Here is a 19,903-nt window from a genome sequence, read left to right as displayed (position 1 = left end):
AAAAAAGGATTAAAAAGTACATTTGACTAGCATACAAAAAAACCTGAATAAAAAATATTAAATTATTGAAATCAATGTCAAATTGATTAAATGTGATTAATCGCATCTAACATAAGTGTGTTACATACATACATATATATATATATATATATATACAGATATGTGTGTTCAATGCGATTAGTCATGATTAATCGATTTGACAGCAATAATAAGAAAAAATTATGAACAAAAAAATATATATATATATATATATATATATACAAACACTGAAAAAACAATTGTCCTTGTTGTACAAAAATATTGTTGATTGACATGTCAGATAATACACAACATATAAAACAACAATGGGAAGTAGAAATGAATGTTACCTTGGATGACGATGTTTGGGTTAATATTTGTTCTGGATGTCATAAGGGTGTGGGCAGTCAGATTTGGAGGGAATTTGAGTGGAAGACGAAAATCAGATTTTTCAGGACTCCGTTGAAATCTTTCCTCACCAAGAATAGTATGAGTGACAAATGTTGAAGGAAATGTGGATTGGTCGGTGATCAAACTCATATCTTTTGGGACTGCCCCATCATACATTGCTTTTGGAGGGACATTAAGGGCATTGTGGACAATCTACTAAGAGTGAACTTATCTTTTGACTCCCAAACTTTTTTATTGGAAATTTTTCCAGACAACCTTTCACAAGATCAAGCATTTCTTCTCCGTCTCTTTTTAATGACAGCTAGGAAAATGACAACAATCTGTTGGCTAAAGCCTAAGCCACCTACTGTTAAGCAATGGACACAAAAGTTTAAACAAGTTTACTTAATGGAACGGTTGACAACACAACTGCAATTAATAGTCACAGCCTTTGAAAGAAGATGGGGTCCAGCTATTGACTTTCTGAAATAGGACTCAATCTATGCCTTAATATGTATATGTTCTGATGGCAAATAATGTATGAAGCCCACTCTCAGGACAATGTTCATGTGTTTTTATTTTTTGTTTTGTCATAATAAAGTAAAAAAAAAAAAAAAAAACAAACACAAAAATATAAAAGTAAATATATAAAATATAAAATACAAATAATTTAATTAAAAATAAATAAATGAAAATAAATGAAATATTATTATTTAAAATGTGAATATAATATAATTAAATAAAGAGTTCAAACTTAAAAATATTTAAGGGGGGTTACTTTTGTCACTGTAGTTGCATGTCTTCAGAATTAGCGATATGATACATTTAATGATAGCCGAATCTGTTAATAACAGGATGTCAGAGAAAAACCTCCGAAAAACCGAACAGGAATGTACGTGGTGAACAAATGATTGACACAGGTACAGTAAAACACACATGCAGCAGTACCTATGACACACTGAACAAACCTAACAGAGCTTAAAATACACTTTGATTCCATCATTCAGGTTCTCTGACTCCCTAACATTGTTCCTCCCTCCGGGAGTGAAGAACAAGGCCTGAGGAAAACTTCTGTTGGAAGAATAACTGTCATACAACCGGCACTGCACTGCAGGAAGCTGAACAGACAGGGAAATGATTTTACATGCCATTACTATCTATTTAGAATTTATTTTCCTACAATATACCTTTGCACAATGTACTTTGTAACTTTTAAACATGGATTGAATGATGTGATGTATTATCAGAGATTTAGTGAAATTAAAAAGAGTTTCTGAAAAAGGCTGTGGAATGACTAGTTTGTTCTCTGGAGGATTGAGGTCAAGAATGAGAGCTGAAATGTTCTAGAACTAGATGTTCTTCTTCAGGTCAAATTCTGCTTAATAGGAAAGAGGAGAAAAATGTCCCAGGCAGTGTCCTGATGGAGAAATCAAGATATGGAGTGATTGACCAGCAAGAACACAATGTGTTAGAGGAATTAGGCAAGTGAAATGCTGGAGATTATCTTTGTGGTCAAATGTAATCAGATGAAATATAATTGTTCTCATATTATAGTCTCAAAGCTTCTAGTCACACTGACTCTGAATCTCCACAGCCACACACATATACACAGTGCGGGGTTTCCATGTTTTATAGGGACTTTCCATAGATGTAATGGTTTTAATACTATACAAACTATATATTCTACCCCAACCCCTAAATCTAAACGTCACCAAAAAAGTCCCAACAAGGTCAGAATACTGGTATAAAACTTTTGGGGATATTTATTCCCCATAATTAAGTAAACACCAGGACAAAATGTCCCCCCTTTACTCTCGGTATCCTTACTCTGATGGTCTTACTCAAACCGGTCCTCACAAAGATAGTCGTACAAATAAATGCACACGCATACTTGATTATATTCTATTGATAAGTGTAATGGTCATGATTCATTTATTCTTATTGTGGAGTTAAAAGAAAAACAGTGAATATATTCAGATGCGATATCTTTATGTAGAAAAAAACAATTAAATTACATTTAAACCAACTTTAACGTGCTAGCTTTAGAAGAGGGGGACACAGTTGTTTCTGTTGTAATGAAAGATTAATGTTGACAAATGTTGCACACTGACAAGGGTTTAACAAAAATGTATGACCATAAAATCATATTCTAGTGAAAACTGTTATTCTAAACTTTTTAGAAATGTTTATTTCATTTTAATGCCTGAATAGCATGTCATACTGAAATAGCTCCAGTCCAGCAGGCGGTGCTGTCTTCTTTAAGGCACTGGTTAAAGGGCATATTACAGGTTACATTTTCAAAATTAATATATAACCTTGTATGAAAAGTTAATGCAGGATGTTTTTATTTTTTTACGTCACATGAGGAAGTAGTGGCCTGTGCGTTGGCTCAGTGCAGATTAGGTTGGTATTCAGTATGTTTTAAACAGTCATCGTCAGCCCATCTCAGCGTGAGGCCCTAGAGATTTCAACCACAGTTCTAATGCAAATTTGGTTCCGGTGCTGACCCGTTCAATGTCCTCACCATGATCCGGGGCTCGGTTACAGAACAATGAAACAGGCATTGAGGTCTCGCTCAGCTCACCATGTGGAGACACCGCCGTAACACTGACAACAAACAACATACAGGAAACAAACATTAAAAACAATGGAATTAATACTTAAACCTATAAAGCACTTGGCTAAATCTCTTCCTAATTCTTCAGTCCTCTTTAAATTGGCTTAAATATCTTGGGTTTTTTACCACTAGTTCGCTTAAAGACTTTTTTTTTACTAATTGCATGCCACTTTTGGTAAGATTTTGCTAGTTGGAATTCCCTTTCCCTTTCTGCAATAGGTTGTGCAAACCTTAATACAATTCTTATCCTGACAAAGTTCTTGTATCTTTTCAGCATGTTCCAGTCTGCATTGGTAAATATTTGTTCACTAATTTAGATCAGCCATTGAACAGATTCCTTTGGAATAATTAGCCGGCTTACATCAGGAAATCAGTTCTCCAGCATCCCACATCTGAAGGGGGTTTAGCGCTTCCATTTTCGATACTACTTTTGGGCGTATGACATTAATAAATGACTTTACTGGGTTGGCCTTAAAAGATTTGTCTATAGCCGCCTTGGGTGCATATAGAGATATCTTCCTCTCGTCCTTACTTTCTAATACCTGTTCCCAGGTTCCCCTTGGGGTACACAAAATTTTGCGCAATCCAATAGTTTTCAATACTATTAAAATTTGGCTTCAATTCAGAAAACAATTCGGTCTACACAAAGCCTCAATTCATATGCCAATTTCAAATAATCATTTATTTCCCCCGTCCCTCTCAGACAGTGTCTTTGACATTTGGGCAGCTAAGGGCCTTTATACTCCGATTGAATTGTATGAAAACCATGTGTTCTCCTCTTTTTCTTCCTTATCAGCTAAATTCAACCTTCCTAATAGCCATCTGTTTAGTTTTTTCCAAGTGAGGCACTTTATTCAAAAGTTGTTTCCCCATTACCCCAATCATCCACCCGAATCAGAACTTGATTTAATCCTCACCCTCGACCCCGGTCCAATACAGATGATATCTACCCTTTTATGGTAGAGTAATCTCCCTAACCTCATCTCCGAAAGATTCCCTTAAGCAAACTAGGAAGCAGAATTTGGGCATTGACATTTCTGAGGACCAGTGGAAAATTCATCAAACATCTATTTGTGCTATACATGCCCAAATTGGCTCAAATGTTTCCTAACAAAAATGATGCCTGTAACAGATGCAGACAACCCCCAGCTGATCATCTTCACAAGTTCTGGTCTTGCTCAATACTAATGGACTACTGGTCTGATATTTTCAGAACTCTCTCACAGGCCCTTAATACTAGTGTATTGTAATACTACATAATACATAATATATGTTGCTGTTTTGACCTGTTCTGTTGCTTTTTAATCTTTTTTTTTTCAGACATCTTGTCTCATTTTGCAACAGCTGTAACACATTTTATATGTCTTGGGAAAAAAAATATGATTATCAAATATGACACATCAGGATTTTTGAGCAATGTTTATTTGTACATATTTCATTATATAAAACATGATATGCTTCGCCACAATAAAAACTACAGAGCTTTAATCGTTAAATTAAGCATTTAAATATAATCTTTATAATATTTAATACAGGAGATATAAAGTGACAACTGGTATTTATTTGCATTTTATGTAAAAGCTGCAATTACCGGTTTTATTTTTTATTCTGTGGTGGAAACAAGCTTCCATAATATTCTCCTATATCATATCATTTGAGTCAAATATGCCTGATGTATCAAATATGACAAACTCATTTTTTTAAATTTAATATTAATACAATTTTGTCTAAAGATTTAATAAACTGTCCCATTAAAAAAAAAGATCTGACTATTATTTCATATGTCAGGGTTAATAGAGACTAATAGTTATCCATACCTTATGGTCTGTGGCAGGTCAGCTGGTATTTTAACAGAATGCTTCTCACCATCTACAGCAGATACCACAAATTTCCCCAGAACTGCATCGACCCACACGCATGCACTGACTTCAGCAGGTTGTGGGCGCAAACAAGCCTGACAAAGAACGAGACACACCTTATGGAGCACATGGACCTCAAATCAGCAGCGGGTGGAAACATCTGTTGATAACCCAAAGGTGTACCTGAAGCTGCAGGTGTGACTGAGTGCTCTTCAGAAGCATGTACGCCACGACGTGATGTCTCTGAGGCGGTCCTCTGGACAACATGGGTGGATACACTGACTGGACAGAGAATTCTAGTGTAATAGATCAAATAAAATACACTACCATTCAAATAATATAAAAAAATTAGTATGGGGTCAGTACGATTTTACTTACTTTTACTCAGTAAGGGTGCATTCATTAGATCAAAAGTGACACTAAAATAAAACGTTTCTAAAATAAATGGTAATAATAATAATTTTTTTTAAGTTTCTTGAGCACAAAATCATCATATTTGAATGATCTTTGAAGGATCATGTAACATTGAAGACTGGAGTAGTGATGCTGAAAACTTGCATCACAAGATTTTTTTTTTAAATACTGAAGTAGGAAAAAAAAAGTTATTTTAAATTGTATTTCACAATAATACAGTTTGTACTGTATTTCTCATTAAATAAATGCAGCCTTGGTGAGCATAAGGGACTTGTTTCAAAAACATAAATCATACCGACCCCAGACTTTAAAATGTTAAGTGTACATTTATCTAAATTAGGGTTTTTGCCATCATCTAGTCATCCTCATGTCATTCCAGCTTTGTATAATTTTCTTTCTTCCATGAAACACAAGATGAGATGTTAGGTACACTGTTTAAGCCTCTCTCTTTTCAATACAATGAAAGTGGAAAGTTTATACCACCAAAAAGTTGGATTATATGCAACTGCAAATGATAACATTTGAGATGAAGATTAAAACCATGGATAAATTATTCCTTTACCATCTCATATGTTTGTTTTGTGCCAATTAAAGTAAACCCTCTGGATCCGCTTGATTAGATTTACATCTTGAGCCAGCAGCTTAATGCCAATGATTAAAACTTTAAGATAGACAACAGATGTCTGCAGTGCCTGACTGTTCCAGGTTACCCAATTAGGGTTTGCAAACAATCGCCCTCGGTCTGTCAAATTCAGCGTCCCTGTGAAGTGGCCCCTTTGAACTACGGCGGTAGGTCTCACGAAAAACATTGTGCTATAAACACACACCTCCCACAGGCCGAGCAGCTGAGAGGAGATCTCATCAGGGCTCAGCTTTAGACCGGTCTCTTCCCGCAGCTCCCGGAGTCCTGCATCCAGCAGCTACTTTATACACACTCAGAGAAAGAAATCACTGAGCCATGGAGCCATCCATTCATTTACAATGAACTCTTAGTTGTTCATTAACTCACTCAAATTCACTTGTTGACATTATTATATTAACATAAGACATTACATTAGATAGAATTACTTGGAATTAAATATAATTATAAAATATACACTACCGTTCCAAACTTTGGGGTCAGTGAGATTTAAGGAAATTAATACTTTTATTCAGCAAGGATGAATTAAATTGTGTAAAATTGTGAAAAAAGTGACAGTGAAGGCATTAATGTTACAAAAGATATCCATTTCAAATAAATGCTGTTCTTTTGAATTTTCTGTTCATCAATTAATATGTAAAATCATGTGATAATGAAGACTGAAGTAAATATTCAGGTTAAATAAATTGCAGCAATAAATAAACATTTTCAAAAACAATTTTAAACAATCATACTATCTCCAAACTTTTGAATGGTAGTGTTTGTGCGGATGTTATATACAGTATATAGTGGGGTTAAATAATTTGGGGACCAATATATATATAAATATATATAAAAATATATATAAAAAATATATAAATCCCTTAAAGTTACAAAAAACTATATATATATATATATATATATATATATATATATATATATATATATATATATATATATATATATATATATATATATATATATATATATATATATATATATATATATATATATATATTTATTATTTTTTTATTATTATTTTTTTACTTTAAGGGATTTAAAACAAATAGAAACTCATGACATAAAAACACAAATGTGACCCTGGACCAAAAAACCAGTCACAGGGGTAATTTTTATTTATTTTTTATTTATTTATACATCATCCGAAAGCAGGATAAATAAGCTTTCCATTGATGAAAAATCTCATCCTTCCACCTTACATTGTATTGAGGGTGCAAAAAATTCAAAATATTGAAAAAAAAAAAAAAACCTTTAAAGTTGTCCAAATTAACTCCTTAGCAAGGCATAATACTAATAATAATATTTTTTTAATATATTTACGGTAGAAAATGTACAAAATATCTTCATGGAACATGATCTTTACTTAAAGGGTTACTTCAGCGATTAGCATATGGCTTTGTATCAGTAAAAACCCTGGAGTATATTCAAACAGAAAAATTCCTCCGATGATGCAAATTGACAATATTTGCATCATCAGAGGAATTTTTGGCCAAAGGCTAAAGACTACAGCCAGCAGAGGGAGCTATTTAAGCATGTTTTCCACCCATGGGGGATGGAGATCCCACTCACAGCTCAGCTGCAGGCATTCATGTAAATGGAGCTATGTGGAGCAAAGTGAGTGTTTCAATTTCTCAAAATAATTCCTATGTAAGTTAAGCTTGAACTGAAAATGCGCCAGACTGAACACACGCTGTGAATGTATGCCGCGAGCTCAGTCGCATTTACCTCAGCTATCATCACGAGAGCTCATTCAGCTCATTCATCACGGTGTAATCTGACTCCTGCAGCGTTAGTGCTGTGACACTCGCGTGACGACTCACTCATTATATTGAACAGACACCCTCAGTTTTTAACTGTAGTGTCTGTTCTCTAACTGAACTAATTTAATTAAAATGAACACAGTGGGAAAATGATCCAGTAATCTAGTAGCGGTGGCTTTGGGAGTGGCCTCGTAGGGCAGCGAAGCATTCTGGGAATTGTAGTCTTTCATCCCCATGAGACAAAAAATAATTTTCTGTCTTTTCTCAGTCTAGAAGGCACCGAATTCAAAAATAATTTCACATTCTACTACATTAATGACCCAGTTTAAATACAGATTCATATTCCCAGCACTGAAGTACGCCTTTAATATCCTAATGATTTTTGGCATAAAATAAAATGTTTGATCCAATGTATTTTTGGCATTTGCCACAAATATACCCATGAGACTGGTTTTGTGGTCCAGGGTCCACAAATTTATTGCACTATTTCCAGGTCAACAATCAAATAAGCACATTTGTGACTTTGTACAAATCTTATCACAAAAGTTCATGCAGTTCAAGTACTGCTGTCAACTAACAATTTGATCACTCAGTTTGCTATGCAGATAATATAAATGGTAATGAAAAATATTGTATTAAATTGAAGAAGAATGCAAAAAGTAGTCTCAGACTTTGAGCAATAAATCAATCAATCACAAAATAATTATCTGTCTATTTGTCAAAGGTGCTGTCAGTGGTTTCTGAGAAACACTGTTGAAAGTTGATCAGACTGAGCAGCACAACACACAGCCAATCAGCAGTAGGGGATGTGTCCCCTCATGAGGGAGAAGAGAGAGAATGAGCAAGAGGGAGATTAGAAGAAAGACCATAGAAAGAGAGATGGCTGAGACATTAAAAAAGAGAAAATGTCAGAGGAATATCACTTGAAAAATAAGGGTTATAAATTAGGCAAGAGCTTTAAGACTCGTGTTAAAATTAGTAAAGTTTTCCAGCTCCTGAGAGACCTTAGCGGGATGGCCTTAAAATGGATGCCGAGGTTGTATTATTTGTGCTCCATACAGTACGCAAGTAAAGTTGGTTTTGCTATGTTTCACAGAACCATAACAACTATAGTAACAGGACAGTTTTGAGTGTCATTGTTTGTTTAGAGATAGTGTAAGGCCCACCCAATCGGCCCAACAATGGGAATATTCTGCATATTCCAATATACAGGTGAAGGTTTATGCGCATTCTGTCTTTTCAGTATGGCAAAGTAATTCCAATTAAACTTTTAACTGAATCAATTTTATTACGACCTTGAATTTAGGTTTGAATGACAATTTATTATTGACAATTTATATGACAATTTATCTAGACATCTAATTATACTTTTTAGCTCTTTACCCTTATTGTACTCGTTCATTCATGTGCAAAAATCACACAGGGTCCTGGCACAGGCATTTTATTCTTATGCGGGCCCACGGTCACAAACTCGCAAGTCTTGGTCATTTAGACAGATAACTGACTATACTATTTAGAGGGTTGCTCCCATGCTAATTCACTCTAAAAAATATTTTATTTTGTCCCCATTGAACTGTGTACACTTGAATAAACGTTATCTCTAAACAGAGGTAAGGCTCACCCTATTTAGGTTGATCGGTCAACATTCTGTTGCCCTAAACTGAAAATCCCTTTATTAGCCTTCACAGTCTAAGTACAATTGAACTAATGGCAAGCATTAGGCGGAGCTCTAAAATCTCAGTTGGTGTCCCCACTGCTCCACCCAAAACTTGACTTTAGTTCGTTACTAACCTGACGCAGATTTGCGGTAACAATAGACACAACGTAATCTACTAGAACCAATAATTTCAGAGTAAGTCAGAATAAATTCAAATGTAATGTATTATTAGTGAGGTAAATGATTTTTACATAATCAATTTTGTTTTAATTTAAAATATCAACAGTGTTTTTCTAGAATCCCTAACTGCACCTTTAACACTTGACTGACTGACTGATTTATTGATTGACTGAGTGACGTCTCATTGTTTATTCAATACAGAACGTACCTTTTCATCCAGCTCCACATGGCCTCCTGAACAAACAAATTATATCCATTAGTCCACAGTCCATAGAACACCACAGTATTTTCACACACATATGCTGTAGCGAATTTCAGCTGACAACATCGTAGTTTCTGATAGATATGTCAGATCTGAGATTTGAAAGATGTTCGACAGAACTGTTTAAAATTGTGTTTCTCAGGACCTGATAGGACTGACCAAAATGACCTCACTCATCTGTAAATCATAAACATGTGCAGACACTTTTTTTGTGACCCTGGACCAAAAAAACAGTCATAAGGGTAATTGTTTTAAAATTGAGATTTATTCATCATGAATTAATAAAATATATGGTTCGTTAGGATAGGACAATATTTGGCAGAGATAAAACTATTTGAAAAGGGTCCAAAAAAAATCTAAATACTAAAAAGAATTGCCATATATATATATATATATATATATATATATATATATATATATATATATATATATATATATATATATATATATATATATATATACACACAGAAGGAAATGTACAAAATATTTTAATGGAATATAATTTTATGGAAATTATTAATGGAAAATGATTTTTGGCAAAAATTAAAAATTGGTAATTTTGCCCCATATTGTTGTCTTTTGCAACAAATATACCCGTGCGACTTTTGACTGGTTTTGTGGTCCAGAGTCACATTTGAGTGATAATCTCAGGAATCATTTGCCTCAGTATAGAATAACACACTCACCGGGTGGAACCCAAATATTGGGAAAGATCCTGAGGTTGGAAGTACGACGTGTTAGCAACAGTTTCTGATTAGAGGACTGCAGCAGCACAGCCACAGCCACTTCTACTCCACGGCTGAGGGTATCTGGAGGCAGGGAGACTGCCTCTGAGTCAGACAGGTATTTGATGGGGCAAAACGACGCCCTCTAGGGTCAGACAATGAGTTTGATCCACAAACAAATTTGCTGTTTTCAATTATATAAATAAACTGGAATCAAATAACAAAACTGAAATGGTCATAACATAAATTCAGTGTGATCTCACCTTCAGAGGAACTCCTCCATCACACAACCGGTCACATAAAATGAATGTGTTATTCTCCAAAGAACAGCTCACATTTGCCTCATCCTCACGCCCTACAAAGTGTCCAGTTATGCTCTGGGACAAAAAACAACAAAAAAAGACGCATTGGTTTACCCATCTAAATGAGACATACTGATATATAGCCAATTATAATTATTACAGCTTGATTGTATCTAACACCATAGTATGGCTGCTAAATTTAAAATAAGTGTTTTCAACTCCAGATGCCCACATATGCCCTGGTGCTGTCATATGTGACCCTGGACCACCAAACCAGTCATAAGTCGCACGGGTATATTTATGGCAATAGCCAATACCCTGTATGGGTCAAAATGATCGATATTTCTTTCATGCCAAAAATAATTTTGTAATAAAAAAATAGATATTTTGTAAATTTCCTATGGTAAATATATAAGGAAAATGTATTAATAGTAGTAATATGCATTTCTAAGGAATTCAATTGGACAACTTTAAAGGTGATTTTCTCAATATTTACATTTTTTGCACCCTCAGATTCCAGATTTTCAGCTTTCAGATGATGTATAAATATACATTTAAAAACAAAATATGACTGGTTTGTGGTCCAGGGTTATATATATATATATACATATATATATATATATATATATATATATATATATATATATATATATATATATATATATATATATATATATATATATATATTACACTTTACAATAAGATTAAATTTGTCAACATTTAGTTAAGATGAACTAACAATGAAAAATACATCTAAAGCATTTATTACTCAATGTTTATTTCAACATTACAAAATACATTATCACAATCAAAAGTTGTTCTTGTTAGTATTTAATTGAGCTAACATTAACAATGAAAAGCTATATTAACTAATTGCAAATACTGTAACACACGTATTACTCCTTAATCATTATTAGTCAATGACTAACATTATTGTAAAGTGATGTGGAATATGAGTCTGACCTGCACGAAGCGCGCGCACTGCGGAGCGGCGTTTTCCTTCGACAGATGAACTAGAACCTTTCGGACCTTCTCCATAGCACTGTATGCAATCATCACAGAATATGATAATTAACTTTTTTTATTCATGATTTGTCATATCACTACACTAATATTGCATACAGCACTAGTAATCAGGGTGAACGGGTGAACCATTCAACTAACCAGGAGATTTTCAGAGCGCATGAATGAATTTTTAGACAGAAGCACTAACTCTGAACCCAGACCCCAGAACATAAACAACATCTGAACTGATCCTCCGGAAAATGGCTTCTGATGTTTTAAAATAAAAGTCTATTTACAGCGCTGAACTGCTTATCTATTAATATTAACTCAGTTACGCAGTGTTATATATTAATTCACCCAGAAACCTTGCTGCAAATCAGAAGGAAATACCGAGTGAACGTAATAAATATTCATGAGCTTTGTAAACGGGTCAACTCGAAAGACGTCTCCTGATTTTTTAGAATAAAAGTCTTTTTTTTTTTTTTTTTTATTACATTTATTTTCAGGCAGCGTAGAGCAGTTTCCTAACCCTGTTACTTGAATAACTATATGGCCTATAAAAGTGCAGCCTCTCAGGTATTCTCCGGTTTAGGGCTGCAATAAATTTAAACTGCCACAAGGTGGCACTGTTTTCGACACTTATGAAGATTCTAATTTTCTCACAAAACAATCAGAGAACAGCTTCAGGCTTGTTTCACTTCTTCATCCATAGCTCCAAGACCAGAAAATACATACGGGTTGCGCGATGTTCATATGGGTCAGTTTTTGGTGCAGGCCTACTGTGAATTACATGACCAATTAAATCTTAAAGACCCCCTGTGGTACTCCTGTGTGGTGAAATTCAAGTTTTTAATGTTTTTTTTAAATGTCTACTACCCGTAGGCTATGTGTTGTTTTTAAATATGCTCAGATAAACCATATACAAATTCAAAAGTCAACACCATTGCTCAGTATTTTCTCCTTAAAGGTCCAGTGAACCAAACACGTTATTTAATGCGCTATTTGAACATTCCATTTACATTATGGGGACTTTAAGAATCGTTTCTGACTTATTTCACAATCACAAGTTTATATTTTGAAATTCTGACTTTTTTCTCAGAAATGTGGGATATAAACTTGAACTCACAATTATGTGAGTCGTAACTGAGAGATATAAACTCCTTTGATAGAAAATAGTCAGAATTGTGAGATAAAAAATGAGTAATCATTTTTCTTTTTTTATTTCATGGTGGAAAAAAAATTATACGGTATTAAAAATGCATCTGGATTTTGAAAGCCGTTTTCTGGATTAAATTGTACTCTCAATAATTTGCTGATCATTTATACTTACATCTACTGAGTTGATTGTGTTTGTGCACTGTGGAAAATAAAGCGATAAAGTGAGAGCATCCGATTGTGTATTAAATCAAGTTTATTTGAAATGTCATTCAGTCAGATACAAACACAAACACAGCCATATTACTACATACTACATGGTTTCATTTTACTACACGTCAAGAAGTCACTGAGAACAGGCACAATGTAAATCTCGCATGCTGTCATAAAGACAAAGATCTACAGACACAGAACGAACAACACATGCTTCCACAAGAGGATTTTACATCACCAAAGTCGAGCCCTTGACTGAGGGTTCAACCTCTGACCTTTAGTCATTAGGGTGTCCATGATTTTGGTCACAAGTGGTGGCACTTACAGAGTTGGCAGTCATCATAGCTTTCCTGAAGAATCAGTACGGATAAAACGAGATGACAAAAAAGCCAAGCGATGCTGTTTGGTTATTCACTAGTGTTTAAATTCACATTACTCTGCTTTAGAGGAGTTTCACTGAACATGGGTCAAATTTATCAAGCCAGAATTTTTTGTAAGCATATACATTTATATATTTATATAATAATTTGGCCTGCTTACATTCTTGTTAGATTTTTATGGTTTCAAATTGCAATTCAATATATCAAATATCAACTTGATAAATGTTGTCCATATGTCCTCATGTGGGAAAAACAAACATGTTGACCGATATAAAGATTCATGCGAAAGGTGATACAAAAATCTACAAAACAAGTCTGAATCACAGAACCTTCTTACCGTTCCCATTCACCATAATTCCTTTTCTGTTTCTTTAATATATAGCTAATGCTGAATTTCACATATCTTAAGAATGATGAACACACTTACCCCTCTAACATACATCTATAACACTGGATTCTGGTCAAGATTTCTGGGTAGACATTTGATTAGAATTACATGCTAAGAAGCTTCAGTTTGTAAGAGCAAAAATGAATGAGGTACGAATAACTATTAAGTTGAGCATTCGAAATTACAGCAGTCCTACAGCCTGTGAGAGCAACAGCCAAGCAAAAAACGAGATTTTATCCATTTTATGTTCAAAAAATTATTTACAACTTCACAAAAGTTTTTTTTTTTTTTTTTTTTTTTTGTAGTTGTGGTTGTTTACCTGTGAGTGGTTTGTAGGTGAAACAGTCCTCTTTTGCTGTTTGTGTAAAACTGTGCTAAAACTGTGCCCTTCTGCTGTGAACATCTCTTATTTTGTCAGTTTCCAGCGTGGATTGCATTCTGGGCCTGAACCCCAGCACCATAATGTTGGTTTGCTGTAGAGTGAGGGATGGGCGTCATTTCCTAAGAGAAATCGGTGAAGTGGACAGTAAGTTTCATTATAAATTAGCCCTTAAAACCATTAATAGATATCTAGAACAGAACAGAATTATCCTTAATAGCAATGCTAATCTACGTACCTTAATGGCACTAACAGAAAGAGCGTAGACCCCAAAAAGAGACACAACCAAACCAATGATACACGCTAGCACCAGGAAACCAATCAGTGTTCCCAAGATCCCATTCACTAAGAACTGTAATACAAGCCACAAACACGACAATATATTCCAACAGTTCAACACCCTTGGATTTACATGGTAAATCATAATCATATGCAAATAATGGCACAAAAACTATATGAATATGAACAGAGAGGAAAATGGAAAATGTTATACTTCAATTAATCAATCAATTCATATTCCCAAAGTCTAATTTCGTGATACTTCAATATTTGTCCATTTTTACTATGCATATTTTCTATTTTCACATTAGCCTATATACTGTAAATGACTGTTATTTTAGTATTATTGATATACTGCTATTTTATTTTTAGTCATTTTCTTGTCCTTTTTTTATTCTTTTCAGTTCAATTTAGCTTTATTTCAGGTTTTAGTAGTTTTAGTATTTCAACAAACTTTTATAATCTAACTTAATAATAAGAATAATAAATAAAAAACTTAATGTAACTTTATATTTTTATTTTTATTTAAATAATTAAAAAATTATGTACATTTTATTTACCTTTATTTTAATGAACAAAAATGATTTTTCATTGTTTTAGTTAGCAATAACAACATCAATACACCTACATTATATATGGCAGTGCCGCGCTACAGTCGACCACTAGTCTAACAAATAAATAAAGGCTGGTGAGTTCTCTCCTAAAACACTGGAAATGTGCATTAAATCTGTATTCGTCTATAACTGAGGGGAACCCAGATTTGATTCATTTTGAACCGAATTCAGGATGTGTTTGTGGTATTCCCTGCTGCATCTTAAAGCTTGTAATGTGACTCACCTCTTTATGTCCCCCTTTCTCTCCTTCTCCACAGCAAGCCCAGACAGAGTGAAGTGGGTCACAACACCACTGAAACAAGCAGGACAAAGCCTGGAGTCATATCTCTCTTTCTACTCACACACACTCAACCACAGTCTGCCGTCTGACAGAGACTGATGTTCAGATCGATGTACAGCTTCCTGATTCCTACTCTCAAAATCATTGGCTTTTCTGATCCATTTATAGGATAGACAAAACTAAAACTGTCAGCTTTCAAGATTTGCCTGAAATCATTTTTTTTTTTTTAACAAAGCAAGCGGGCTGGTTGAAGTATAACATTTTCCCCTTTTTTAATAGCCTTGTGTTATTTCGAATACCCGATATGATCAGTTTTGTTTATAGTGTAGTAATCTTCAGCCACTTGTGGGAATGCAGGTGTCTTGGCTCGAGGATGAACAGGATGGGGCGTCTCTGTTTGTTTACCTCTGTGTCCCTGTAGTAGTACGACTCTCCTCTGAATGGGATGTGTCTGGCCATGAGCCCAAATCCAACAATATCAAATGCTGCTGTTAGTAACTGCAGAACAATGGTTGTCAGCACCTGCGACAAACGAATGGACATTTATTGTACTTTTAACAATAAATAATAATCTCATTTCCAATGTCATTCTGATAATCATATTTCCGATGATGAATGCTCAAAAATATATGGAAAATCCACTGCCTCTAAAGGACATTAGCGATTGGTCACTTCACATGTCAGTCAAATAATGTCTTGCAATCTGAGTGGGCAGTTCTTGGCCAAAATAATATGTAAAGAAGCCCTTTGTCATCAGAAGTTTGACTATACACGAGACCACTGTTGCTGAGCCTGCACTAAATTTGGTCAATACAGGACGGGTGCAAGGTCCTTTCAGACGGAGGGACCTTAAAGGGTTTTAAATGAGGAGAGAAAGACTGACATTAACTGACTGTAGTAGTTTAAAAGTTCCTGTATCCATTCAAGAATAGATGTTAATTTAAATCTTTATATTTGGAGTCTAAGAGAGGTGTTTACACTAATTTGGGTTTCAGCTAAAAAAAAAAAAAAAAAGTGTGTTTTGGCTGTTCATGTGTACACGACAAAGTTGTTTTGAGTGTCTGAGAACTGTGCAAATTACAAAAATGTGAATTTGTAAAAATGATGACGTGGCCATAAAAAAATATGGACGTGAGTTTCCGAAGAGCATTTTTAAGCCTAAAAGCCGGCCGTTGCCAACTTGACAGCGCATCACCAGATGTTACTTCCAGATAACTAAAAATTACAAAAAGGCGGGACGTGGGTGGAGCTGATGTGCCTGGTAACTGAAACCACACCCAGCTCGACCATAGTGGCAATCCACATGTCACCCAAGTGGCCCCGCCCTTAATTATGCAGAACTTTAAGGCTTTATATAATGTAAATGAATGAGTTATAAAAAAAAAAAATCACCCCCCTCACAGTTGTCATGAACGGTAAAATTAGCCGTATAGAACAAAACCACAATTTATACCAGGCTGTAAACATGTTTTTTTCTGCTGTAAATTTGGGCATTTTAACATGGGGCTCTGCTCCAGGGTTGCAAGGTTTTCACAACAAAACCCACCCAATTGCAACAAAAAAAAAAATAGCCCAAAACAGGCCCAATCACGTTTTTAGGGGTTCCCTGGTCAAAAAATGCATTCTGGAGGGTAAAATATATGTTTTTTGCCAGGGTTCCCTCCTAAAATGAGTATTTCCGGCACTAAATATAACATAATTGTAGTCACTTCAACCCGCGGACATGAAAAACAGCCCGCGGCAACAGTGTTAAAGTAGCCCAATTCCGCAGGAAAACCGCGGACTTGACAACACTGCTCTGCTCCCTTCTGGAGCCTGTCCCTAGTGGCCAGTCGAGGAATTGCAGTTTAAGTTACTTTAGTATTGGCTTCAAGAGAAACTGGGGAAGGTTGCCGCTTGGTTGGAATCAAGAGAAACAGGAGGTTGCAGCTTGGACATCATGTGCATGCGTATTGCGTGTTCAGTCTATAGGCGCGTAGTGTTTCTTTATAAAAATACATCACCAACTACTGGCCTGGCATGCATAATACAGCGTTTCTTACTTGTTTTCGATCTGTCTGAATGGGGACATTTTGACAACGCAAAGGAAACACGTTTCCATTTTTAGTACATTGCTGTCGTGTAAACGTACACTCAGAGCCAAATAATTCTATATAAGAGTGTGTTTACACGACGACAACGTACTAAAAACAGATGACAACTTTGTCAAAACGATTCCCGTTCACACGGATCTGCAAAAATGACTATAATGGGTGTATTATGCATGCCAGGCCAATAGTTGGTGATGTCACCCCGCAAACACGTAATACACATATGCATGACGTTTTCACAAATTCACGTTTTTGTAGTTTACAGTTTTCAAGCACACAAACCAATGTTGTCGTGTACATTAACAGCCAAAACACATACATTTTTTTTCAATGGGGTTTTATATAGAATCCTAAGGTTTCTATATGAAAAGATTTAATAACACTTTGATGTTTAATGGTTATTTAATTTGTGCGATAAAGTATGTTCACAAGCTTTTTAATTCTTAAAATTTAATTAAAATTAAAAATGTTTCAAAACTAAATTAATGATTAAATTATCCCATGAGAATTTTACACCCCTAAAATATTCTAATGGTTCTACATAGAAGCTTCTAAGAGTGTACCAAGTGTATAAGCTAACTGTAACCTGTTCATGCTTCTTTTTCTTACACTTAATTGTGTGTTCATACCAGGCATTTAGTTGGCTTCCTCCCAGTGTGCACCAGGACAACACCAGTTATGACAAGCTGCAGGAAACAATGCCATACGTCACATTACTGATTTTAAACATTCCAAATCTATCTGCATGTATGTGTCTTTATACCTGAGCACCGTTGATGATGAGGATGATGATTTCACGCTGGATATGATAGTGCAGCTTATACACAATTGAGCTCAAAATGACACTTAAAACTCCAATCACGATCTCAATAGCCTAAAACAAAGTAAAGAAAATATTAGAATAATATACTCTCATTATATATATAAATCAAGAAGAAATACTTTACGGCCACACCAACTAAGTTTAATTGAATTTATAACAGTTTTTACATTTTATTTTACTGAGTACAGTCTGTCAGTATGTTTCATCTCAGATATGGGTGTGTCCTTGGATGTTGGCCAAATGTCTTCTAATAAATAAGTGCATTTATACAAAACATAAACCTAAATAATATTATCATCATCTGACACCACTGATTAAATGGCTAAAATCTCATATGCAACATTCCAACAATATGTAAACAATCTGCTCAGTCTATAACATCCAGCATGATGCAGGCTAGATCAAACATCTGTAAAGATAGAGGTAAACCAGCGGCGGTTGTCGATGTTATAATGTGATAGTGTGCTGTATTGAAACTCACGCCAAGCGTCTTGGGCTCTGCGCTCTTAAAAGCTTTAATCTGAGACGCGTACAGCGACATCCTGATAGATTCACCAATCACTCATCAATACCACACGATCCGCTGCAAACACAATCACAACAGCAAGCATCAACAAAACATGCTGGTATGGCGTGGATACGAGCTAAGGCATTCCCCATGCATATTATATTAATTTTATTTTCAATCCACACACTCTTCATGTGTACTAACATGCTCGCGTGTGATGAGGAGCGCTCGCTTACCTTTGCGCACTGGCGTTCTGCAGCAGAGTCTGAGCGCGCGGCGGCTCTCCGCAGTGTTGATGTCATGAGGGGAGGCGGCGGCTACACAAGGAGAAATCCAGGTTGGCTCGGTCCCGAGCAGAACTCACTCGTGCCACCGGCCTTTTTCAAGAAAACATAATTGCAAGCGCCCCAAAGCGGTGTATTTTTAACCCGGTTATTAATTATGTAGACTCAGGATAAGCGCTGAGTGTGCTTTAAGAAAATGCAGACTAATAAATTCGTGAAACGTGTTTATTATCTTCTTACTAAATAACGTCTTGCATATTTGGGCTATGGATTAGTGTATCTTAGTAAAGAAATGTTTTTTAACCAGGGGTCCAAAGCCCACTAGGGGGCCTCAGCAAACAAGGAGACCTCAAGATGGCTGTAAGGGTTAGTTCACCCCTCATGTCGTTCCAACCCGTGAGACCTTGGTTCATTTCATTTGATGAAATCGGAGCGCTCTCTGATCCCTCAATAGACAGCAATTTAATTACCACTTTCAAGGCCCAGAAAGGTAGTCAAGACATCGTTAACACATAGGAGAATAAATATTTGAGGGTGAGTAATTAATGACAGAATTTTCAATTTTGGGTAGGCTACTAATCCTTAAAAATTATTTAAAATAAGAAAACTAAACATCAAGCCATTTCTTACTTTAATAGTAGCTTTATAATATTTTAATAGACACTCCAAATTTCTGTAAAA

At 35.2% G+C, this 19,903-nt stretch overlaps 2 protein-coding genes across 6 annotated transcripts; both read right to left on the bottom strand.

The window, feature by feature from the left end:
* Positions 1 to 967: 967 nt before the first annotated feature.
* On the bottom strand, positions 968 to 13,300 carry nudt17 (nudix (nucleoside diphosphate linked moiety X)-type motif 17). Of its 3 annotated transcripts, none has more exons than XM_067448081.1 (9): positions 13,160 to 13,300; positions 11,788 to 11,866; positions 10,786 to 10,899; positions 10,484 to 10,667; positions 9,744 to 9,769; positions 6,126 to 6,218; positions 5,068 to 5,166; positions 4,843 to 4,979; positions 968 to 3,015 (listed from the first exon to the last, which is right to left on the bottom strand). In XM_067448081.1, the coding sequence occupies exons 2-9, from the start codon at positions 11,860 to 11,862 to the stop codon at positions 2,844 to 2,846; spliced, it is 900 nt and encodes a 299-aa protein (XP_067304182.1). In that variant the 5' UTR covers positions 11,863 to 11,866; positions 13,160 to 13,300; the 3' UTR covers positions 968 to 2,843. The 3 variants fall into 3 exon arrangements, with proteins under 3 accessions (XP_067304182.1, XP_067304181.1, XP_067304180.1); XM_067448080.1 differs by lacking the exon at positions 13,160 to 13,300 and adding an exon at positions 11,989 to 12,216; XM_067448079.1 differs by lacking the exon at positions 13,160 to 13,300 and having other exon boundaries at positions 11,788 to 11,982.
* On the bottom strand, positions 13,223 to 19,328 carry si:dkey-7j14.5 (uncharacterized protein LOC556563 homolog). 3 transcript variants are annotated; one of them, XM_067448082.1, is made up of 8 exons: positions 19,175 to 19,328; positions 18,912 to 19,013; positions 18,371 to 18,481; positions 18,237 to 18,293; positions 15,923 to 16,039; positions 15,461 to 15,529; positions 14,583 to 14,696; positions 13,223 to 14,466 (listed from the first exon to the last, which is right to left on the bottom strand). In XM_067448082.1, the coding sequence occupies exons 2-8, from the start codon at positions 18,969 to 18,971 to the stop codon at positions 14,380 to 14,382; spliced, it is 615 nt and encodes a 204-aa protein (XP_067304183.1). In that variant the 5' UTR covers positions 18,972 to 19,013; positions 19,175 to 19,328; the 3' UTR covers positions 13,223 to 14,379. The 3 variants fall into 3 exon arrangements, with proteins under 3 accessions (XP_067304183.1, XP_067304184.1, XP_067304185.1); XM_067448083.1 differs by lacking the exon at positions 19,175 to 19,328 and adding an exon at positions 19,143 to 19,165; XM_067448084.1 differs by lacking the exon at positions 15,461 to 15,529.
* Positions 19,329 to 19,903: the final 575 nt, after the last annotated feature.

Source organism: Pseudorasbora parva, chromosome 7 (assembly GCF_024679245.1).
Source record: "Pseudorasbora parva isolate DD20220531a chromosome 7, ASM2467924v1, whole genome shotgun sequence".
Taxonomy (NCBI): Eukaryota; Metazoa; Chordata; class Actinopteri; order Cypriniformes; family Gobionidae; genus Pseudorasbora; species Pseudorasbora parva.
Note: the sequence above shows the minus strand (reverse complement) of the source record. Positions and strands in the feature narration are given on the sequence as shown.

Coding starts and splice junctions, on each gene's coding strand:
- nudt17 (XM_067448079.1), bottom strand. CDS start 11,880: ATGATTGCATACAGTGCTATGGAGAAGGTCCGAAAGGTTCTAGTTCAT. Junction 5,167..6,125: donor AGCTGCTCGGCCTGTGGGAG/GTGTGTGTTTAT, acceptor TTCTCTGTCCAG/TCAGTGTATCCACCCATGTT. Junction 4,980..5,067: donor AGTCACACCTGCAGCTTCAG/GTACACCTTTGG, acceptor GTTCTTTGTCAG/GCTTGTTTGCGCCCACAACC.
- si:dkey-7j14.5 (XM_067448082.1), bottom strand. CDS start 18,971: ATGTCGCTGTACGCGTCTCAGATTAAAGCTTTTAAGAGCGCAGAGCCC. Junction 18,482..18,911: donor CAGAGCCCAAGACGCTTGGC/GTGAGTTTCAAT, acceptor ACTTTGTTTTAG/GCTATTGAGATCGTGATTGG. Junction 16,040..18,236: donor GGAAGCCAACTAAATGCCTG/GTATGAACACAC, acceptor CGTTTGTCGCAG/GTGCTGACAACCATTGTTCT.